This window comes from Mobula birostris, chromosome 6 (assembly GCF_030028105.1).
Source record: "Mobula birostris isolate sMobBir1 chromosome 6, sMobBir1.hap1, whole genome shotgun sequence".
Lineage (NCBI taxonomy): Eukaryota > Metazoa > Chordata > Chondrichthyes > Myliobatiformes > Myliobatidae > Mobula > Mobula birostris.
In genome coordinates, this window is record NC_092375.1 from 56,098,394 (window position 1) to 56,124,331 (window position 25,938).

Consider the following 25,938-nt stretch of genomic DNA (forward strand, 5'->3'; position numbering starts at 1 on the left):
AAGCAGAGGTATTTAGAATTGTGAGAGCTGTAGATTGAGTAGACAATCAGAATATTTTACCCATGCTGGAAATGTCAAACACCAGAGGACATGCTTTAAATTTTCAAAAAGTAGAAGCAGATGTAAAAGGAAAGTTTATTTTTTATGCAGGGAGAGGTAAGTGCTGGGATTAGGTTACCAGGAATAGTAGTGGAACCAAGTTGTTTGGAGAAGTTTAAGAGGCTTTCAAAAAGGCGTTTAAGGAGTTTCACATGCTTACGAAGGGAATGAGGGATATGGTTGATTTACAGGACGAGGACGCTCAGTATAAATTGGCATCAAGACCAGCCCCCATGTTCCAAATGGCCTGTGCAATGCTGTTCCCGTTTATGTTCTATGAATACTGAAAGTTAAGTTGAGTTCAAGGCCATGACTGATCATAATGAATTGTGCAAAATTCTTCGAGGAGCTTGAAAGCTTGAAAAGTAGATTCAGGACTGATGTTTCCCAAGGCTAGGAGATGCTGAATCAGGTTTAACAGTTTATAAAATGAGGAATCAACTAACTAATTCAGAGGTAAGAAGAAATGTTCGTCAACACTTAGTGCATTTAAGATGGAGACTAATAGATTGTTTACATATTAAGGAAATTAGGGAATTTTGTGCAGGAAAATAGTTCCAAATTACAAGTCAACCACAATATTATTGAATGGTGGAGGAAGCTGGAAGGGTTGAGAGAGCAACTCCTGCTTCTCTCTTGCTAAATATACTGTATACTATGTGTTATAATTCCATTTCTACTACCAATTGTGTGAATGATTTAAGTCCAATGAAGCAACTGGTTAATTGTTCAAAACATCTGAAGTATTGACATGGCTACAAAAATATAAATGGTAGTCCATAGGTTTTGTATTGTTCAAAACAAGTGATGATTAATATTGTAAAATGTAGGTCAAAGTCTTTTCAATCTCAACAGCAGTGAAGGTGTCAAAGTATCGATATATAGAGCGCTGCTTCAGTGTTGTAACAATAAGAATCACAAGGATGAATATAAAATGGATTTTTTTTAACAGTAGAATCATCGCGCACCTCAGCATGGAAACAGGATCTTCAGTCTAGCTAGTCTGTGCCAAACTATTAATCTGCCTAGTTCCATCGACCTTCACCCAAACCATAGCCCTCCATACACCTCCCACACATGTACCTATCCAAATTGCTCATAAATGTTGAAAATCGAACTTGCATCCATCATTTCCACTGGCAGCTCATTCCACAATCTCACCATCCTCTAAGAGAAGAAGTTCCCTCTCAGGTTTCCCTCAAACATTTCACCTTTCACCTTTAACCCATATCTTCTAGTACTAGACTCATCCCAACCTCAGTGGAGAAATCCAGCTTGCATTTACCCTATCCATGCACCTTGGTATTTATAAACTTCAAAGAATCCATAACTAAAATAGCAGCATAAAATTTATTAATTTTGTTACATTAAATGAGCAAAATGATGGTCATCCATGGCAACAACTAACAAGTGGAAAGCAGGACAGATATTTTAGATTGGAGAAATGCTTTAGAATTTTCTTATTTGATAAGTGATATAAATATATGTATAGATTCATTGATTTCTCAGTGAGCAGGAGTCCAATGCAAAGAATATCATCTAATACATTGTAAGTGCATTTATGCTGAAAACGGTACTGTATTCAAACCTGTAATTTGCAGGTAGTGCTGTGACACTCACTATATTATAAGATTATTTAGAGGGCATTTTGCAAAATGAATGTGTGTCAGAAGGTGCCGCAAAATTAAATTTGGAGGACCTAGTGCTCCGAGATGTAAAACATGGAGACCAGGGGCTGCAAAAATATGCCTTTTTCTCAACTCGGGATTATTATAATACTTAGAGATTTATCTATAATATCACTACTGGAATTGACACAAACTGAAAAATTTTTAAGAAGCAGATGATGGTAATCTGAAATAAGAACAGAAAATGCTGGAAGCTCCCAGTATCTTTGGAAAGAAGAAACGAGTTAGCATTCTAATGAAGTGCTCTGACAGGCATTTCTGATGAAGGTTATTGATCCTGAAAAGATGACATTGTTTCTCTCCATAGGTGCTGCCTGAACTGCTGAGTGTTTACTATACTTTCTGTTGATGCAAGTTCTGTCTGATATAAACACATTTTGTACAGCAGTTTTGTCCCCTGATGGTTTCAGTGCATTACTCAATCCTCAAGGTTATACTGTTACATTTTCACTGATCTGCAGTTTGGAAACACCAATTTTTTTGTAACCCATTTTGCCTGGCTGCAAAAGCTACTATTTGCCTATTATTAATAATAATTAATATTATGACAAGCTACCTCAATGGATGATAAAAGAAATGAATAATGGACTGAAAACACAACTACACAAAAATAATGGAAGGTGTTTAGGACAATAGTGTCCAGCAGAATATTTCTATATTTAGCTTTATGACAATATTTTAATGTGACTTTGATTCTAGGCTGAGAAGAATGATGAAGCTAATGCGAAAGCTGACCAAGAGACTACCAAACCAGAAGACAAGGCCCATAAGGCTGCCACCAAAATCCAGGCTAGCTTCCGTGGCCACATAACACGGAAAAAGCTGAAGGGGGAGAAGAAAGGCGAAGCAGCTGCGGCAACAAAAGCAGAAGGTGGAGAGAAAAAGGAAGACTCTAAAGTAACAGAAGCCACTAAGGAGCAAGAGGAAACAGCGACAGAGCCAGCTGCATCTGATTCGAAAGGGAAGACAGAGGAAGCGGAAAAGGCAGCAAGCAATCCTGAAGCAGCCGCCCCCTCGGATGCTGACAAGGCATCAGAGGTAAAGGAGGCTCCTACGGAAAACTCGGAGAAGGCAACACCAGCTGCAACAGATGGAAAACCTGTGAACGCTGAGAAGGATGCTGAGGAGACAGGAAGTGGTGGTGCAAGTACTGCCACTGAAAGTACCCCATCTTCAAACGCCACTTCCAGCCAGGAAAAAGAGAAGAAACAAGCCGAGGTGCCTGCCGCTGATGCCAGTGAAGCAGCAACAAAGGCCCAGGCTGAGACAGCTGCCAGCAACACAGCACCAGAGAAAACAGGTGAGAGTCGTTTCTTAAATAACCACCTTACGACACCGTCTTATTTATAGAATCTTTAGGAGTGATGAAAAGTTAACTGAAGACCTTGAAAGTATTTCCATAACAAAAGTAAAGCAATAGTTTCTTTTTGTAAAACTTCTATTGATTATGTGCCATTGTAAATAACACAGAAAAACTTCACATTTTATTCCAGAATGCACATACAAAAGCATTTACAAAATTTTAATATGTTTTATTATCAATATCATTACCATTTTATTAATGATACATTCTGATTCAAGAAGATGATTATTGTAACTCAGCGGATTTGAAATTCAGTTGTGAAAACCCATGATCATAAATCATTGAATAACTGTTAACATTTTCTGTTGCATAATATCAATGACCTGCCTTTTTACAAGTTGAACCTCTGAAGCAGTGGAGCTACAGTATGTATTTAAATATTGTATGTGATAAACTCCAACGTACTTGCAGCAACATAAGTGATTTCTATTAGGGGTTTCTAGTTTTGCATTGGTTGTTTTTTTCTCAGTGAAGCAGGTCAATTTTGACATGAGTCAAAAGGTTTCCAGAAGAACCGGTGGGCAGGTAAATTGTATTTATCAGGTAAGAGACAATCATTGGTATGTTACCGTCAAAGCAACTAGATAACATGAACACATAATTCTGTGAAGTGATTGTGATAGCCTCTAAACTTCTAACAAAACTTTGTGTACTTTGGAACTCTGCTTTGATTTGGATATTTTGGATGAGAGTGTTCAAAACTCCAGAAAACTGAGATCACTGACATTCAGCATACTTCCTATTTCATGTGGCTCTTTCCGCATATTCTTAGAAAGCAGCACGACATATTTGCACTCCAGCTTCTGAGGTATGGAAGACAAAACTTGCATATGTAGAATTAAACAAGCAAGGAGGGATGAGGATAACCTAATGCTAATATATGGCTAAGCATTATAACTATTTTGTTCTCAAATTAGGCACAATCTATGGGGTTATCTAATAAACTCACATTATATTTTTCCAAGAGTTCTGGCATTAGCTATCTTCCCTACCAAAGAAAATGATACTTGAGAAGAACTATGAAAATCCATTTGATACAGAATAATCTCTGAAATTCAGAGGCAGAAAGTTGCAGAAGGGAAACTGCCAGCAGAGGATTTGACAAGGCCTGGTCCAAGGCCAGTTTCTACCCAGTTGCAGGATGAAACTATGGCTCCCTGATTAAACAATACTCTGCAAGCTGATGCACTGAGCTGGCTGCACAGATTTAGAAGTAATTAATTGCCACATGTGAGTGTGTATGTATATGTGAGAGAGAGAGAGAGAGAGAGAGGGAGATGGTGTGAGGGGGCAGAGCTGAGATTTTGTAATACACCATAAAACATTGCTAAAAGGAAACCTAAATTGAAAAAAAAATGGCATACTCACTAAAGTTACATTTAAGCAATTTCCTACTATTGCAATTGGTGTGGAATGGCAGGATGGAAGTGTGCGGGGGAAGGGGCACATTTGTCACTGTAATGCCTAATCATGCCCAGCTGTTTTTTCTCAGATGTGTATAGATAGTTGGCCACCTGTTTAGTAATAGTTAGCATCAGCTGTCATGGAGTAATGAGCATTTCTCTTTTAATATTTTACAGAATAACATGAGGCACAACAATAATGCTTTTGAAGCTTTGTTTTGCTTTAAGCTTATTATTTATGGCTAAACCAATGCAATATTTGTCACTTTGGATTGCAGAAGTCCTTTAAAATTACAAAAAAATCTTCCAAATAGTAGTTGGGGAAATTAATGGAAGCACAGCACAATAAATTGATATAAGTCATACAGTAATTCTCTGGCTAAAATCCTGTTCCTTTTATACCATAACCTGAACCATAGAAAGTCATAACTAACAAGCAACAATATTCTGTTGGACAGCATTTGAACTAACATCCTTGGCATTTATTTATTCTGTTCATGGACATTTTAACAGAAATCCCATGAAACATGTAATAGCCAATAGCTTACTACTGAGAATCAAGCTAATGACTCAATGCATATGCCTGCCAACCTCCTTAATGCTTTCCTGGTGCTCTTTAAACATGGTGTTCTGTAGAGACTCATGGGTTATTGAATCCCACTTGAAGGTGTCACTACAGCTAAATTTAGTATCTGCTGGCAACAAGCACATCAATGAAACTGCGCTTAATGGTTACAACAAGGTGCTAGCCAATAGAATCCTACCTATTCATTCAAATAATTTCAGCATAAATCATGCTGTTCATTGGCTGATGGCATTAGCAAGGCTCCAATATTGTGAATGGCGAGCACTAATTAATGCTAACCTGCACTGCTTATATCTAACTTGTACCAAAATGGAAGCTATGAACAAGCATGTTTGGCAATTGCACAGAGTGAATTTGAATTGAGAAAACTTGCAAGAATAGGTGCAAAAATGCCTCGGGACTTTCAGAATTGGCTCAGAAACTAAAGAGGAGCAGCTGAAATAGTTGAAATATTGGGGGGGGGGGTGCAGGGAGGAGAATGGTTCTGCATTCACAGGAGAAAAAAGGTTCTCCAGATAAATATTCAGAAAGCTCTGGAAAAGATTGTTATGGTAGACAATTTCAGAAGTCAAGTTTAAATAAGTTATTGCTCTGCTGGAATAGCCTTAATCACTTCATGAGGGGGCTAAACAAATGACTTCATCCTCATGCATCAGGGCATTGAGTGCAGGGTGTTATGTGAAGTTGAAGGCATTGGTGAGGCTGAATTTGTGGTATTATATGAGTTGCTGCTCACCCATCTACAGGAAAGGAATCAACAAGTTTGAAGGAGTGTAGAGAATATTTACAAGGATGTTGCTGGGACTTGAGGACCTGAATTATAAGGAAAGTTGAATACGTTAGAACTTTATTCACTGAAGAACAGGATAATGAGGAGAGATCTTACATTGTTATGATCTTATAAAGTTATAAGGGGTATTGATAGGGAGGCTGACATGCAGCTAACATTGCAGACTGCCAACAATTAAAGGCTTCAGCTTTGCTGTTGTGGCTCTGAGAATGGATCATCCTGATTCTCTGCCTAACGTGTACAAAGTTTGGACATTGAGCAAGTGGAATCCTTTCCGATTTAAGCTGAATTGGAAAATTACAACCACTAAGCAATGTGCATGCAGGACCGGCACTCTGCATACTGAGGGTCACTGAAGTCCCTGAAAAACAAGTCCTTGATTGTTTCTACCAATAAAAACATTGACACTGTTAGCTGTCTTTGAATGCAGCAGGTAGTGGAATGAGCAAGATGTATGTAAAGTCATTATCACAGACAACTTGACAGCACCAGCCACATAGCTCTCTGCCCTTCCTGAGTTTTAGATATGGGGCATGCAAAAATACGGTGAGAACATTATTCTTGACATAGTCATCACACGCATTGCTTCTCACTGAGGCAAATTGCTCCCTGAACACCCAGGATAGATATGCACACCTGTTGGCAATCCTTTGCCTCTCTTTTCCAGCGCCTAACCTCTGCTTATTCTCTTAATCGTGCTCTATTCCAAGGCGCGGGACGTATGCACCAATGTCTCAGAGCAGCATTTATAAACAGAGGACTCCGAATCAGTTTGGTCGCAGAGCTCACTGAGGACTTAGACATTTCATAATAAATATAGATAGCACCAAGCCATCACAGAATTTTACTAATAGCCAGAAATTAACTATCAACTATTAACTGGTGGATGAACTCTTTAAATAGCATGGACAGGGGTGATAGTATGTGATTAAAGATGGTGAAAAAATCTCTTCCTTCTGCTAATAGAATCAACTAATTGAGGTTAAAGTGTATCTATTGCAAAACTCCATTGATCTCCAGACTGACCAAGATGGCATCAAGTCAGCAATGAGTGTTGATCAATGCTACGGTCAGCATGCTCTACAGATAAACTTGCTGATACACAGTTGTTTATTGCACTTAGCTACAGAAATATTCAGCGGTAGTGCACTTGTCATTTTGGAAATTTATTGGCACTTAGTTATTCAAAAAAAAGTCCCAGCCACTTCTGATCCAACTTCCTTTGCAATAAATTTATTCTCACTATTACATTTAAGTGAAGCAGCCTTATAAATTAGGTCCAAGGGACTTAACTGATAGGATGGTAAACCCTCTATCCTAAAAGACTAACATTGTAATGTATTTTGACTGATACAGCTGGAAATTAATAACACATTCTCTCACACAAACCCACCAACTGAAACCTAATACTCTGATTAAAAACTTACACAAGGAGTCATCTACAGTAGCCAGTTAACCTACCAAACCTACCATCTTTGGGATGTGGAGGTGAAAACAAAACCGCTGAAGTAAACCCACATAATCACAGGTAAAAGGCAAATTCTACGCAGGCAGTACTTGAGGATTAAAATCACATGAGATCAGTATACTGCGGTATTTGCCAATCTACTGTGCTGAGCATTAAGGCAAAAATAAGTAGCCTAGAATTCGATACCAAGAAAAAATAATAAAACTACATTAAAAGAAAAGATTCAGAATGATGCTTAAATGAAATAGGAAGCCTGAAAATTGAAGAAAATTTAGATTTTCTGAAGGAGGACTAAGATATTGAAGAAGAAAATGTAGGAATTTATTATTGAGGAAATAGTAACATTATAACTGAGAAAATAGCAACAATATGGATTTACGAAAAGTAAACATTTGAAAAATTTGTTGTCGGTTTTTGAGATGGAAATCAGAGAATTGATAATGGGCATAATGGTCAATATGGCTAATTTGGACTTCCAAAAGGTCTTTGGTAGTTTGCCACTCAAGAATTTACACTCTTGATTTCCAGTTAAGACGGCGCAACTGATCGTGTGCAACAGCTTCTGATAGTCAAAAAGCTAATAACTCTGACTAAAAGCACCACTAAAAATACCTTTCCTGAGGAAAATTGTATTAAATTATCGTTGCACACAGTGAAGGGGCAAGCGATGATGAGGCGAATTCAGGGGATGAGCCAAGATGGTGCATTGCAGATGGAGTTCTGATGCCCGTACAGCTGGCCCAGGAGCAAGGTTGGATTGCTCTAAGCTCCTAAAGCAGAAATCAGAGCCTGAACAGAAAAGTTCTGATGCTTGTTTAACTGGCTTGGATGAGAGATGCACCAATTGGGGAAGTCGGGGCAGAGGTGAGATTCCTGCCCAGGTGTGAGGTTGGATTGCTCTGAGCACTGAGCTGATTTGAAATCTTGAGAGTGGCTTCGGTCTGGATGACGGAATCTGGGCCCGGAACAAGTCGCTGGGTGGCGAGGTCTACCCATGTAGCTTTTCGCAGCAGCTGTGCCTGGATCCTAGTGTGAGATACGATTCGCTGTATATACAATTTAAATCCCATCCCGGATCGGAGGCAAGAGCCGATTTTGCTCTCTCTCCATTCTGCATCTATAGAAGTTTATCAACATTTTTGGTGACATGCAATCTACGCAAACTTCTAAGAGAGTTAAGGCGCTGTTCTGCCTTCTTTGCAATGAAACTTGTGTGCTGGTCCCTGGACAGATAACTGTTTCATGGATCCGAGGCTTCACAGATAACTGTTTCATGGTTCTGAGGCTTCTTCCTGTAGTCGATAATCAGCTGTTTGGTTTTACCAACGTTGAGTGGAAGTTTATTCTTGTGACACCACGCAATCAGATTTTCAGTCTCCCTCCGATATGCCAATTCGTCACAGCGTTTGATTTGGCCAACAACAGTAGTGCCACTAGCAAACTTAATTACGGCATTAGAGCTGTACCTAGCCACAGGATCATAAGTATAAAATGAGTAGAGCTGGGACTGCGGTAAAGATAGCCCTGTGGTGCATCTGTGCTGATAGCGAGCGTGGAGGAGATGCTGTTGTCAATCCGTACTAACTAGGGACTATCAGTGAGGAAATGGAGGATCCAATTGAACAGAGTGGTACTGAGGCCCAGGTCTTGAAACTTAGTAATGAGTTCTGACAGGATGATAGTATTGAATATTGAGCTGTAGTCAATGAAGAGCATCCTGACAATCACGGGTCTTCAGTACTTGGCCAGGTATGTTACCTGGGCCAGGTGCTATTCGTGGATTCACCATCCTGAAGGATGCTTTCAGGTTGGCCTCCGAGGCTGAAATCACAGGGTCATCGAGGGCTGTGGGGATCCGTGAAGTTGCCTCCATGCTCTGTCAGTCAAAATAAGCATAAAAGGGATTGAGCTCATCAGGGAGCAAAACCTCTTTACCACTTATGTTATTTGGTTTTGCTTTTCAGGTGGTGATGGCACTCAAGCCTTGCCACAGTGTTGAGCAACCCTCTATGATTCAAGATATAGTTTCTGAAATGCCAGCCATGACGTTCTACTTGAAGTAGGTCTGTTTCTGGAATAGCCGAGCACTTTGTCTCAAAACTAATTAAGGCTTTCCCTGAAATAATAGGAGTCTGTGTAATTACCTCCTGAAGCATATATTTAAGTACTTGATTTGCAGAGTGGGCCTTAGTATAATACCTAATTCTCTTGAGTGAGAATTAACACTAGCTTTCCCAGAGATTCCGTACTTGCACAATCCACACTGCTTTGATATTAAAGTACGGCAATGAGTAAGTAATTTACAGGAATGCCTTTGTCAGCTGAACTCCAGAGTTGCATGACTAATTAATCCAATTGACAGTGTTGGCTGTAGAATGAATTAGATCTGTTATGAGCATGGGAACAGGCAAGCGGGGATTCAGTTTCACGAAAACTCCCCAGCGTTACAGTCAATTATCAGCCTGGATCAAGTACCTTTCAACTTGGTATTAACTGAGGCAGTTGACACCTAAGAGTTTTATTTCTTCCTGTTCATCTATGAATCCAAGATGGAATATGTTTAACAGGTTGTGAAGCACAGCTCTCTGGACAACAGGAGCAAAAGCATCACACACAAAACACTGGAGGAACCCAGCAGGTCAGGCAGTGTCGATGGAAAATAACGAACAGTCAACATTTTGGGCCGAGACCCTTCTTCAGGACTGAAAAGGAAGGAGGAAGATGCCTGAATAAAAAGGTGTGGAGAGGGGAAGCAGGATAGCTAGAAAGTGATAGGTGAAGCCAGGTGGGTGCATAAGATAAAGGGCTGGAGAGGAAGGAATCTGATAGAACCGGAGAAAGGGAAAAAGGTGGGGCACCAGGGGGAGGTGATAGGCAGGTGAGAAGAGGTGAGAGGCCAGAGTTGGGAATAGAAGAAGTGGGAAGGGGAATGCAAAAAATTTTTTACTGAATTAGAAATTGATGTTCATGCCATCAGTTTGGAGGCTACACAGACAGAATATGAGGTGTTGCTCTCTACCCTGAGAGTGGTCTCATCATGGCACAAGAGAAGACTGACATGTTGGAATGGGAAAAGGAACAGGAATTAAAATGGTTAACCACTGGGAAATTCTGCTTTTGGCGGATGGATCGGAGGTGCTCAACAAAGCGGTCCCCCAATTTACAATGGGTTTCACTAACGTAGAGGAAGGCGCATCAGGAGCACCAGATACAATAGATGGCCCCAACAGCTTCACAGGGAAAGTGTTGCCTCCCATTTGGTGCCCTGACTAGACAAGAGGGGGGAGGCAGATGGGCACGTGTAGTATTTTGGCTGCTTGTAGGAGCAAATGCTGGAAGGGAGATTAGTGGGGATGGTAAATAGACAAGGGAATCATGGAGGGTGTGAACCCTGTGGAAAGCAGAGAATGATTGGGAGCGGGGAGGTAAAGATGTGCTTGGTTGTAGTTTCCCTTTGGAGATGGTAGATGTTGTGGAGAATGATGTGAGGCTTATGCAGTGGATCATGTGGTGATAGGTTAGGACAGGAGGAACTTTATCACTGTAAAGGCTGTGGGAAGATGGGTTGAGTGCAGATGTCCAGGAAATGGAGGAGATGCAGGTGAGGGCAACACCAATGATGATGGAAAGGAAACCCCATACTTGGAAGAAGGAGGACATCTCTGATGGCCTGGAAAGGGAAACCTCCTCCTGAGAACATATGCAGCAGACATGAAAGAAATGAGAAAAGGTAATAGCATTTTTACATGAGACAGGATAGGAAGAGGTATAGTCTGTGGGAATTAGTAGGTTTAGAGCATACTCATCAGGCAGTGCTCGGAAACAAAGTATATGGGCACTATGTAGTGAGGTTCTACCTGTGTCTGGAAGCTGTGAAGGATAGACCTAGTACCACTGCAGAGCCATGTTCCAGTCAGATGCACTACCTATTCTTCAAGGAAAACAAATTTCAGGAAAACATCTTGGACCACAAGTAAATCAGGCAGTGATCAATGTGGCATATCTTACAGGAAAGGCAGGATAAAGACCAGATGAATCCCATGGTTTGATACCATGAGCAAACTGTCCAAGTCATCTGGCAGAATATGCATTATCATCAGAATTTACTGACATTCACCACAACTTCCCTTCGGTGGCAGGGAGAACAGAGCTCCCTGTCGGATCCTTCCTCTATGGTCAAAATTTCAATCCAAATACACGCTGCTCTCGAAACAACTACAATGACGTTGACGTGGTCAGTGGTCACCCACCTTGTTATGGGCTGTACATTAGAACATCAGAAAGCTTTAGACAAGAATAGGCCAGTTAGCCCAACAAAGCTTGCCAAATTCCTATTCACATAGTATGTTGAAATAACTATCGAGTTTAGATTTGAAAGGCTCTAACTATTACTACTCTTAACTATGCAACTAGGTAGTTTGGTCCATGTGTCCACAGCTCGCTGTGTAAAGAACTGCTTCCTGATGTTAGACTGAGATCTCCCCTTAACCATTCTCCACCTACGGCCCTGTGTCTTTGTTAATGGATTAATTTTGAAGTTGCAGTTGGCATCTACCTTACATATACCCTTAATGATTCGAACACTTCTATCGTGTCTCCTCTCATTCTATGTCTATTTAGGCTAAAAGATACAATGCTTTCAATCTTTTTTTATAGTTCATACCCTGCAGACCTGGAATGAGTCTCATCACCCTTCTCTGAACTCTGAACTCTCTCCACTGCCTTCAAATCCCTCACAAAATATGACCAAAATTGCACACAGTATTTAAGGTGTGGCCTCACAAGTGTATTATACAGCTTGAGGAGAATGTCTCCAGACTTGGACTCCACTGAGCGCATTATATAGTCCAGTTTTTTATTAGCCTTCCTAGTTGCTTCTGTGCATTGTCTGGATCAGGGGTTACCAACTGTTTTTATGCCAGGGACAAATACCATTAAGATAGGGGTCCGTGGACTCCAGGTTGGGAACTTTGGTCTAGATGTTGATAGTGATGAGTCTATCAAGACACCCCAATCATTCTCACACAGTGCACTTTCTAACTGAAGACCCCTCCCCCCCATTGTATATATGTGTGTGTGTGTGTGTGTGTGTGTGTATATATATAAAATATTTCTACTTCCTATATGTAATATTTTAGATTTACTTACATTAAAGTTCATCTACCACTTATTTGCCCACATCTAGATTTTGTTTAGATCGAACTGTATTGATTCTGCTGCCTGAATGTTATCAGGAGTTTTGTCATGGTTGACTGAAGCAGCTTCATAACAGAGGAATCTCTGATCAAAGGCTTATTCCCAGGGCACTTACCGTGACAGACATGAAGAGCTGTTGAAGGATCATCATCTCAGGGAAAGACACACTTTGGTCTGCCAGAAACTTGTTGGTCAGGTACGACAAAGTATCAATAAGTGGAAGCTGCCAGCTGGTGTAATCCAGGCTGAGGGATGTAATGAAGCTCAGTACAACCAATGCTGAGGCTTTCTGGGGCAGATCTGCTGTCTAGGATCCTTCTAATATTAGACATTGAGGGGCTAAGTCCTGAATAAAAGCCTCTCAAACACTTGAAGCTTTTATTTTCCCAGTAGACAGCATGAGCGGCAATGATGCTATGCACACAGAATGTGCTAACAGTACCAACATCTGGTACCAATAATGCTGTGAATACACAGAGTGACACTATGAATATGAAGAGACCCATGCACTGTTGATTTGCGTTTGTATATGCTTTTTATGAATAAGGTTTATTTTGATTTGGTACTGCTAACTTTCATAAATCAATCCTTTCAACAATTGTCTCTACCAATGATTTATGAATCCTCTCATCTAACCAAATGTAGAAATATGTGGAAATGGAAATGTAAACACTACAGTTCACTCATACTAATCAATCTACAGTGATGTTTATTTTCCACCCAAGCCAATGTTCACATAGTCTTTTATTCCACTTCCTTAAAACTCTGACTTTATGATCCCCATTTACTCGTAATGTAGCTTATATGTAAATGTAATTTTCCTCATCTTGAACAGTGAAATCTTTCGCTGGACAGCTACGCTCTGTCTGCCAGAGAAAGCAGGATTTCCCAGTGGCCACACATTTTAATTCCACATCCTATTCCCATTCTGATATGTCTATCCACGGCCTCCTCTACTGTAAAGATGAAGCCGCACTCAGGTTGGAGGAACAACACCTTATATTCCGTCTGGGTTGCCTCCAACTTGATGGCATGAACATTGACTTCTCAAACTTCCGCTAATGCCCCACCTCCCCCTCGTACTCCATCCATTATTTATATATATACACACACACACACATATATGTATGTACGTATTCCTTTTCTCTCTCTCCTTTTTCTCCCTCTGTCCCTCTGACTATACTCCTTGCCCATCCTCTGGTTCCCCCCCCCTTGTCTTTCTCCCCAGACCTCCTGTCCCATGATCCTCTCATATCCCCTTTGCCAATCACCTGTCCAGCTCTTGGCTCCATCCCTCCCCCTCCTGTCTTCTCCTATCATTTTGGATCTCCCCCTCCCCCTCCAACTTTCAAATCCCTTACTCACTCTTCCTTCAGTTAGTCCTGACGAAGGGTCTCAGCCCAAAACGTTGACTGTACGTCTTCCTATAGATGCTGCCTGGCCTGCTGCGTTCACCAGCAACTTTGATGTGTGTTGAGTGAAATCTTTTTGTGTTTGAAAGTATTTTATACAAAATTGGTTCACCATCCACAAATATACCTGGATAGAGCACATAAGGTACTGTTGAATATTTGTATTCTCTGTTGTAGCTCTAAGTTCATTACCACCGCCATCAACTCAACACTAACAAACAGTAGCCATCAATCCCATTTAACAGCCATTCAATTTCATATAGAATCATAAATCAGAGAGAGAACAGGCCTCTTTAGTTCACTGATGTTAGCCACACATTTACACCAAGCCCACATTAATCACTTCTATTCCTCCTAGATTCCCATCCTCTCCAAAAACACCTTTTCCTCACACTGTCACTAAATCCCGGCACCAGCATACACACTTGTAGTGGGAATTATAGTGGTCAATTGATCTACCAATCACATCTTTGGGAAGCAGAGGTAAAAAGAGCACACAGATGAAACCAGGTAGTTACAGGGGGAACATGCAAACCGCACAGAGAGAGCACCTGAACCCAAGATTGACCTCTGGTCTGCAAAACCATCAACTTTACTAGATATGCCACTTTGTTACTCTTCCTGATCAACATTTCATCATACTAAATGAACATCAGTTCTCTGCATCAAGAATTGCCTTTTTAAAAGGCCACAGTATCCTCCTATCAGTTTTTTTTCTTTCGAGCTATGTTCCATTTCCAGCACTATTTTCTCCTGAATCTTTGTAGATGTTGTAGCCTCTCTAAACAGTGTCCATCCTGAAAGTCATGACTTAAAACTCCAGCAACACACATCAAAGTTGCTGGTGAACGCAGCAGGCCAGGCAGCATCTCTAGGAAGAGGTGCAGTCGATGTTTCAGGCCGAGACCCTTCGTCAGGACTAACTGAAGGAAGAGTGAGTAAGGGATTTGAAAGTTGGAGGGGGAGGGGGAGATCCAAAATGATAGGAGAAGACAGGAGGGGGAGGGATGGAGCCAAGACCTGGACAGGTGATTGGCAAAGGGGATATGAGAGGATCATGGGACAGGAGGTCTGGGGAGAAAGACAAGGGGGGGGGAACCAGAGGATGGGCAAGGTGTATAATCAGAGGGACAGAGGGAGAAAAAGGAGAGTGAGAGAAAGAATGTGTGTATAAAAATAAATAACAGATAGGGTACGAGGGGGAGGTGGGGCATTAGCGGAAGTTAGAGAAGTCGATGTTCATGCCATCAGGTTGGAGGCTACCCAGACGGAATATAAGGTGTTGTTCCTCCAACCTGAGTGTGGCTTCATCTTTACAGTAGAGGAGGCTGTGGATAGACATGTCAGAATGGGAATGGGATGTGGAATTAAAATGTGTGGCCACTGGGAGATCCTGCTTTCTCTGGCGGACAGAGCGTAGGTGTTCAGCAAAGCCGTGTCCCAGTCTGCGTCGGGTCTCGCCAATATATAGAAGGCCACATCGGGATACCGGACTCAATATATCACCCCAGCTGACTCACAGGTGAAGTGTCACCTCACTTGGAAGGACTGTCTAGGGCCCTGAATGGTGGTAAGGGAGGAAGTGTAAGGGCATGTGTAGCACTTGTTCCGCTTACAAGGATAAGTGCCAGGAGGGAGATCAGTGGGGAAGGATGGGGGGGACGAATGGACAAGGGAGTCGTGTAGGGAGTGATCCTGTGGAAAGCAGAGGGGGCGGGGAGGGAAAGATGTGCTTAGTGGTGGGATCCCGTTGGAGGTGGCGGAAGTTACGGAGAATAATATGTTGGACCCGGAGGCTAGTGAGGTGGTAGGTGAGGACCAGGGGAACCCTATTCCTAGTGGGGTGACGGGAGGATGGAGTGAGAGCAGATGTGCGTGAAATGGGGGAGATGAGTTTGAGAGCAGAGTTGATAGTGGAGGAAGGGAAGCCCCTTTCTTTAAAAAAGGAGGACATCTCCCTCGTCCTGGAATGAAAAGCCTCATCCTGAGAACAGATGTGGCGGAGACGGAAGAATTGCGAGAAGGGGATGGCATTTTTGCAAGAGACAGGGTGAGAAGAGGAATAGTCCAGATAGCTGTGAGAGTCAGTAGGCTTATAGTAGACATCAGTGGATAAGCTGTCTCCAGAGACAGAGACAGAAAGATCTAGGAAGGGGAGGGAGGTGTCGGAAAACTCCAATTTGGTTTCAATTCCACTAACAACATAAATAAGAATCACAATCATACAACTTTTCCTGATGACTCATCAACTGCTGACATGAAGTCCGCTGTCACTCTGAAACTGAGCCCTTTCATGGTCTATAAAAGCTTGAAACTAGATTCCTACATATGTGTTGTTATAGATATATTATAGTTTTCTTAAGATAAATACAGCCAAACGAATATCTTCATATCCTGCCACAAGTCTGAATCCATGTCAACAATTCCATCTATTTTCTTCAGGCCCAAGAAAATCCAGTTGTTTCCAGGTTAAAAACATTTACAGGAGGGGAGAAATGCAAGCTTACTACACAATGTTAATGTAAAGAGAGTCCTTAAATCCATACTTCCCCAATACGGCAACAGATAGGGTGGTGAAAAAGCACATGCTTGTTTACCTTCATAGGTCAAAGCATAGAATATAAAGTTGGGTTGTTATGTTGCAACTTTACAAAAGATTGCACTGGAGTATTGTATGCATTTCTGATCACCGCTCAATGGGAAGGACATGATTGCTCTTGTGATAACGTAGAAAAAATTGACCAGGATATAGCCTGGATTGGAGGACTTCAGCTATGGAGTGAAATTGTATAGTGCAGGCCTGATTTCACTGGAGAGAAGGAGACTGTGAGTGGATCTAATAGAAGTACAGTATAGAGAATACAGACCTAATGCAGTGCAAATGGGATGAGTGAAAATGGGCAAATGGTGGGCGCTGAAGGGCTTGTTTCTGTATTGTACATCTCTATGGTTCTGCATTTAAAGTGTATAACTCAACTATGATTGCCAAGGCAATTGATACACTGATGTCATTATTGCCCCCACACAATTGAGTAACTGAAAATAAAAGCTGAGGAAATCTGTTGTTTTGTTCTGCATGAGCCTTGCCCTTCCCCTCAGTCTATTGTTGGCCTCAGCTGTTAAATAATGAGCAGAGGCTCATTTTGTCATTGTCATTAACATGGCTTGATATGTGAGTAAAATGTCCTGTACAAATTCATCTCCACTCGTAACATGGGATTTAATAGGAAAAGATTATGGAAAACCACAATATGGATGGTTTAATTAGCTGTCAGCTACTGACATTAAAAGACCTGTTCAATGCCAAAGCAGAGAAAAGAGCTGAAATTTACTGCTAACTCCACCTGCACTACCAGTCACCCATTCATCAAGTGGCCATCAGGGACACGTTACAAGCCCATCATCACTAGGACTACATGCCTATCTCCGAATCTTCTTTCCTGTAGTTATCTATCTTTTCAACAAAACTCACTCAGCTGCAATGCATAAGAACATAAGAAATAAGAGTAGGAGTAGGCCATCTGGCCCATCAAGCCTGCTCCATCATTCAATAAGATCATGGTTGATCTGGCCATGGAATCACCTTCACCTACCTGCCTTTTCCCCATAACTCTTAATTCCCCTACTATGCAAAAATATCTCCAAATTTGTCCTAAATATATTTATGGAGGTAGCCTCCATTGCTTCATTGGGCAGAGAATTCCACAGATCCACCACTCTCTGGGAAAAGCAGTTCCTCCTCATATCTGTCCTAAATCTACTCCCCTGGATCTTGAGGCACAACATCTTTTAAATGGTCTTTCCCACTCTCCTTGTACTGTTGATAATTATTTAGTCTATTCGTATGTTCACACTTAAGTTTGATTATTAATGTCTGCATATGTGACCGTACTGCTAAGTATTGTTTGCTCCTGGCTGTTTACACTATTGTCTTATAAAATGTTGGTAGCTATTTTGTTGTTTGTTATGGTATTGTCCTGTGTATTATGCTTGACACTGAACCACAATCAATTAGGGTATGTTTCACATACTGGCAATAAGGTGATTGTGATTAATAGGAATCAGAATCAGAATCAGAATCAGAATCCTTTATTATCGCCAAGTATGTGGACACATACAGGAAATTTGATGCCAGTTTCCCTGAGCTCTCGCTGTACAGAATCAAAAAGCAAACAAAACGATAGTGCAAATATTCGTGAACTATATACAATGAGGTATACCTGTGTATGTACAGGTGGAATTGGTTTATAATAGACGAAAATTCAAGTGTTCATAAGACTGATGGCATACGGAAAGAAACTGTTCTTGTACCTATTTGTCTTGGCATACAGTGATCTAAAGTGCCTACCAGAAGGAAGGAGTTGGAACAGGTGATGCCCAGGGTGTGATGGGTCTACAATGATGTTGCTTGGTCGCTTCCTGAGCCTAGATGCATATAAGTCCTGGATCGAGGGCTGCTTCACATCAATAATCCTTTCCGCAGCCATGACGGTTCTTTGGAGTCTATTCTTGTCTTGTTTGATAGCTGATCCAAATCAGATAGTGATGGATGAACAGAGAACAGACTGGATTATTCCTGAATAGAATTGAATCAGCAGCTCCTGAGGCAGGTTGTACTTCCTGACCCTGACAGGCCACTGTATAATTGGGACCACCTGAACTCTTAGTTTTATGTGCCCATAGCCATCAGTAGTGGCCTGGACTATTTTGTTCAACTATGCATAAAGCAATAACTGACAACTATGTGCCATCAAGGTAAACTCTTAAATGACTTGTTACATGGTAATGCAGTTCACCTGTCAGATACTTCTTGGAGACTGGTGGGAAGAAATACACGAATGAAATTCATGAATGTTCATATTAACCATACTTTAAAACCATATTTTAAAACATAAATATGGGTCAACATAATTGCTTTATTTATATCAATCAGGAATTCTAGTTCAGTAAATAAATGCACATTTATCAAACTTTTTGCTTGTTTTTACTGAAGTATTTCACTCTATGTTATTTACCTCCATTCAAGCAGATCCAAGAATTTGCCAAAATTTTCTGAATTTTTTTCTGTGTAATGGTAAATTTCTTTGAACATATGGAAGTAACCTTACTGACAAAACAATGCACTTCAATCATAAATACTATCTAGGTAATGCCATGGACATGTTGCCTCAATAATTAATGTGACAGAAAATAAGTGTTAAGCAAATGATAATCTAACATTGCTGTCTTTCTCAAATTATTTGAATTTGTTAATTTGTTAAAGAAGAAGAAATCACCACATCATTTTGTGACTTCTGGTCATAACACAATTTTCAAAACAGATTATTACATGCACTTCAATATTTTTAAAAAATTACATTCCTGCCTTAATTTCATTCATGTATTTCTTCCCACCAGTCTCTAGGAATTATCTGACAGGCGAACTGCATTACCGTGTAACAGCAACTCACTCACTTCTCAACTAAGTGATCATCTGTGAGTTTTAATATTAAATAGCAATTGATTATTCAATTGCAAAAGCATCACAATAGATTCTAACGTTGCTCTCAGAAGATATTTAAACTTGCTTTTGATTGCCAAGCTCATGCTGTAGAAGTCTCTTCCTAATCCACCCACAATGATTTCCTTCTTTATAATTCTCTTCAATATTCAGGCTATCAAGGCAATTTTATATCTGTGGCTCAAGCTTATTTCTGCTCTGCACACTTGTGTAACTATCTTCCACAATATGGTAAAAAAAAGTATTTTATAGACAGATAAATAAAATAATGAAGGAAATGGAGCCATAAAGTGAGGGACAGGATACAATAATAGACAGTTGCAGTAAAATGATGGAAAAGCTAAAATATTATTTTACTTCATTGTTTACCAATAAATGAATCATGCAGAAGATGAGATCAGAAAAGATATTCAGGAGAAATATTAAATAAACTAATTAAACACAAATATTAAAACTACTTGATGATACAAAATACTTCCCTCAATTTAAAGGAATCCAGAGGGGAGGCTAGGGAGTCCATAGCCACAATTCACAAGAAAATCATGTGCATAGGGCTGATACTAGCTAACATAATAAATTAACATTTAAGAATCGATGTGGGCCGTGAACTGGGATCATTGATGACTCAGCTTAATATCAATGGCCGAAAAAATAATGGAATTTACACCAACAAACAAAACAAGAAAATATCTGGAAGCCAGATATATTTTTAAATCAACATAGGTTTCAAAAGGGTAAGTTGTCTTGGAAGTGGTATAATGTGAGCAGACATGTATGGAATAGAGGTAATTTATATAAACGTCCCAAATAGTCTGTGAGCCAGGACCTCAAATTTGGGCCACCTGTACCATCTGGGGGGAATAATTATTATAGTGATTTTTGGCAAAGTATACACCCCAAGTGCTAGAAAATATGAGATAGCATTGCAGCGGTGGTAGCGCTCTGTGTAAAACTTTATCAAGAATAGTGAAAGTTCTCTATGGGGTGAAGAGACTGGTCATGAGTTGCAAGGTATCACAGGCACATAGATGGTCAGGCAGTGGAGGAGCTTCTTGTAACAAAAATAGTCACATTAGCTTCATAGTCCATGAATGGAGGAAGGCGGAGTACAGAGCAAAGCTACAGGAGAAGATTCTGTATGCAACTGTGAATGACAACTATTACAGAATCTCAAGACAGTGAGGAGGTGTCAGCTCTTCAGTGTCAACAAGAAGAAGCAGATGGCCACCTACTTCTCCATGCCACAAGAGAGGGATACCAATCTGTAGTGATCTGCTCAGAAGACACCGATGTGTTTATCATGTCTTTAGCATTTTGTGACAAGATTGAGGTCCCATTGTTCCAGAAATGTGGCACTAGAACCCATACAAGGCTTGTAGACATTAGGAAGGTTGCTGCCATGGTTGGTATAGAGGTTTGTAGGGCTCTCATTGGGTTGCATGCATATACAGGATGTGACACTGTAAGTGCTTTTGCAGGCAAAAGGAGGACAAGTGCCTTAAAACTTCTGACCAGCAACAAGGAAACTCAGGACACATTCTTAGAGTTGGGTCAGGAATGGGACCTCTCCCCAGAACTGATGGACAAAATGGAGGCATTTACCTGTCTCCTGTATGCCCCAAAGCATCGACCACTAAGGTCAATGATCTCAGGTATCACCTTTTCTGTACCAAAAAAAGTGAAATCAAAAGTCATCAACTCCCACTATGCAAGGACTGCTTAATGAAACATGCACAGCGAGCCAACTACCAGGCTGGTTAGTATATGGAGAAGATGTTTGGAGAAGGACCCACAAGTGCCAAGCCCTTTTGCAGAGGATGGAAAATGGAGAGAGAAGAGGAAGCTGAACAGTTGGTAGTGCACTGGATGGAAGGCCAGTCAGCACCCGATGCCGTCCTGGATCTACTGGCCTGTAACTGTCCAAAAAATGTTCACTCCCAAGATGTATGTGTGTTGTAAATGGCCTCAGGTGTACTGACATGTGTAGACTGGCAGACTGTTAGAACCAGGCATCCACCTCAGAGAGTGTGGGAAGTTCAGATGAAGATATGGAAGACGTGGAAAACTTGGAAAATTATTATGGTTATTAATAGATTATGAAAGTATGGAAAACAAAGTATGGAAAGCAGTTTTTGATTAAATATATTTCATTTTACAACAACATGGGGCCTAGGTTATGGCTGTGTGGAACCCCACATTTGAATTACTGTACTGTAATTCTATATGCTATGACAAAAGCTTAAGATTGTTTTGATTTGATACAACAATATGGAAAATATCAAGACATTGATAGAATTCCAGAAATCTCTCCAAGTGAGGTTTTTTTTACCTGGGGGGGAGGGGGGTAACATTTTCTGCTGTACTGATGTTAATATAGAATATATACAAGAAGTGTTTACTTATTTGAATTCCTGAATAAGTTCTCCACAAATCCATGTGATTATATGTGTCCTAGGGTTTTTATTGACTTTTCCAAAATAAGCAACAGACAAATATTTTTCTAAAAATGAAATGATTCACTCTACCGAAATTGGGCACTGTACTGTGGGTGCCACCAATGACATAGTTTTCAATGTAGAATTTTATACCAACATTTAATGAAAAGTGCTTGAACTCAACTATCACTGTGACAAATTTCAATGTTGAGGGATGACTAATGACAAAATACCACTAGGTTGAACGTATATGTTGTACTTTATATTGGCCACTTTTCAGAAATGCTTCTTTTAGGGTAGTATGATAAAATACCTGAAAGCACACATAAAGCTACCACTGGTGCAATGCTATCACATATTTTCTAACTCTAGTGATGTATACCTTGTCAAAAATCACTATGAGCATTATTCCCTTCAGATGGTACCGACCAACCCTACTGGCTCACGGACTAAAAGATCTTTGATAAGGTGTCACCTACAGATTACTGAATAAACCAAGAACATTTGTCATCAGGCGATAAATCACAGAATCAATAGCCACTCAGCTTTAAGACAGGAAACAGACAGCAAGGGTAAGGACACAAAAGATTCTGCAGATGCTGAAAATCTTGAAGAACATAAAGTGGTGGAGGAACTCAGCAAGTTAGGCACGATCTACAGAGGGGAATAAGCAATCGGGCCCTCAAGTGGAGGGACTTCATCAAGACCCTAATGAAGAGTCGCATCTCGAAATGGTGACAGATTATTCTCCTCCACCACCTTGTGTCGCTAAAAGTAAGTCATTCTGAGTGGCAGAAACTGGAACTTGATGTGCCAAGGAATAGTGGTGGAACCACTATTTGTAATTTATATTAATGACTTAGACTATAAAAACATAACTCATCAAAATGTTGAATGACACCAAGTTACGTGAAACTAGACAATGGAGAATATTGAAGAGCACTGTGACAAATTATAGGAAGATGCTAAGAAACTTGTATAACTGGTATGCAAATAGAAAACGGAAATAGAAGATTACCTGTATATCAAGGAAATCAAGTGAATTCATATTATATTCAATAAAAAAGGGATAGAGTTACAGTTTCTAAATTACTAGCTAAGGCTGCTCTAGATCACAAATCAGGAGACATGAATTTAATCTCTCTTGATGGGCTTTTAAGGGAGAAATAATCTAAGTAACTGTAACCATTAAACTACTAGATTGTTATAAAAAAAAGGGTCACTCATATCCTACAGTGAAGGGAATGTGCCATATTTTAAAGAATGGAGATTGATAGATTTTTTTCAGATATTGAATAAGCCAAGTGAAATGGGGTTAAAGCAGGAAAGAAATGAATAAATATGATTTCAGACATGATTTTATTGAATGATGGAACAGGTATGAGGGGTCAGTTGGCTTAGTCTTGTTTCTGGTTTTTTTATGTCCCAGGTATGACATGCTATACCAGGTATCCCATATACAGTTTTTCAAACCCGGCAATGTTAGAAATATATCTACTTCTTCTGCTGTAAAACAGTTCAGAGCTTCCTTCCCCAGATGATTTTTACCCATGACTATAACCTCTCTCCAATAATTTGAACAAACACATGCACTAAATATTTAATAGCCTGCAATTAATTGGCACTTAGAAAAAATATCATGACAGAAATGAAAATGATTAATTTGAAAGAGAATGGAAACTTTCCAAAATCCCAGACATTGCATTTTTTTTAGAAGCAATTTTAGAAACATAGAAACATAGAAAATAGGTGCAGGAGTAGGCCATTCAGCCCTTCAAGCCTGCACCGCCATTTATTATGATCATGGCTGATCATCCAACTCAGAACCCCGCCCCAGCCTTCCCTCCATACCCCCTGATCCCCGTAGCCACAAGGGCCATATCTAACTCCCTCCTCTCTGATAGAACCTTAGGTGGAAACTTGCCAACAAGTTCATGTTCATCTATTCAAAGCAATTACTTTCTTCTGAGCTAATCCAATGGTTCAGAGAATCGTCTGTAGAGGTCAGCCAGCTGCAAGTAATCTTATGTATGCTCATAGAAAGGTTTACCTGCCCTGTCAGAATTTCAGTGTTTCCCCATTTACAGAATCCCAAAACAACCACAATTAGCCTGCTCCATCACTTGTCCAATGCTGGTGGGTTGGGTGATTCTCTCTGTACCTTCCCAATTTTAGGAAATCACCTGAGGGATTTTAGTATGTCACTGACATTATAGCTTGTCTGAATAATTCTCTCTGATCAAACACAGAAACTTCCATTGTTGGTTTATTATATTATAGAGACACTAGAGGATCCTTTCACTGTAGGAATTGGAAAGGAAAGGGCCAAGCATGAAAAATAAATGACATGAAAATAAAGTTGAAATGAGCAAAGATATCTATATCTAAAGTAGAAGGGAATATTTGCATTGACGTAGAACAAGAGGAGTCTTTGATAATATAAGTACAAGAGAGATTCAGCAAATACACATTGAAAGAGAGAGAGACAAAAAGAAGTTGGTTTCTATGCCATCAGTCCCTATTACAACACCCTCAGTAGCTTAGAAAATTCCACAAATCCAAATTTCAATCTTAAAAATATTCCTTCCTTTATGAAACCCAATTTGATCGTGGTGTAGATAAAACAAAGTGATTATTTCTTTCTGTACTGTGTATGTGATAGTCTTATACCTAAGAATTCTGTTCCCTACCCATGGAGTTCCACATTAGAGCAGATGGTAGATAAGGAAAGAGATAATCTAATGATTTTGTGATAGATTTGGGTTAAGTGCTGTACCAGGACTGCCAGCTCCAGATGCATGAGACTAATACAGCTGATTACAGCACCACAAAGTCACAGTCAGCACCCACTGCACTGTCGATTCTAAATGTTGGCATTAAATTTACTGACTACCCTGCTACATCATACTTTAACACGTCATAAATAAATGAGGTGGACTATGTGAATTTGTGAACAAAAGGTTTGCCGCCTGTTATCTTGTGCTTCTTGGTAAGTCACTGCACAGCAAACATATTTTCACTGCTTATCTTATTAGAAGCAATGGGATTGCTCTGCATCTTTTTTACTTCATCACACGTTCACTTCTCCTCTCCTGCTGTCCGTATGACACTTTATTCAGGCATCTCCTCATGTAATCTCTCTCCTGCCACCTTTCAAATCTATTGTCACATACACCTCTGACCAAGTTTCTCTCCAAGATATGCTCTCTGTTTAGTTTTTTTAATGTCTATACTGAATGACTCCTTAATGATTTTAATCTCCATTTCAGCAACTGTACCTTCTACCTTTCTTGATAAGCTTGGTCATCAATCTAATCTCTTCGTTTCTAGTATTCTTTCCCATATTTTATTCCACTTTATTTGTCAACAGTGGCCCCATGCATTAATCCATTTATAAAACATTAACAAAATTATTCTTCTGCCGTTCTGACCCACAACAGCTTTTGACATTGTCACAGTATATAGAGTATCTGCTACATACATGAAAAACTTATCATGATTTCACTTTTGTATTTGAATGAAGTTAACTATTTTTTAAATTTATACCTGCCCAATATTAAGCTTATTCATAATTATCTCCTCAAAATTAACACAGTTGTAATTGCTCCATGTATCATTCAGGTGTGGGAATGGCTGGCCCTAATCAGTTTGCAAGAAAGGTGCAAATGAGGAGAAGTTATCTGGAGGATATTTGCATATTTTGGTTTAACAGATGTAAAATGTTCCCTAACTTCTAGACAGTTTAATTTAATAAGCTTATTCCAATATCAGACAATATTGAACAGTTTTGCTGTTATCCAAGTTAAATATCTGGCACATACAATGCCTTATAACAAGTATTCAGCTTCCAACCCTTTGTTCACATAAATGAGTATTACAACCAGGGATTTTGATCAATATAACAGAGAATTTTTATTTGTGAATCACATACTCCTTTTTTTTACAGTAGAGTGCAAAAAACAGGGAAAATTGTGAAGCATGAAAAAATAAAAATTAAA

The 25,938-nt window shown here is 40.0% G+C and overlaps 1 protein-coding gene across 1 annotated transcript in view; it reads left to right on the forward strand.

Annotated features, from left to right (window-relative positions):
• gap43 (growth associated protein 43) overlaps positions 1-25,938 on the forward strand; it is a 195,598-nt gene that overhangs the window by 66,736 nt on the left and 102,924 nt on the right. The window contains exon 2 of the mRNA XM_072262289.1: positions 2,487-3,087. Within this exon, the coding sequence (XP_072118390.1) occupies positions 2,487-3,087 (601 nt within the window). The remainder of the gene's footprint in view (positions 1-2,486; positions 3,088-25,938) is intronic.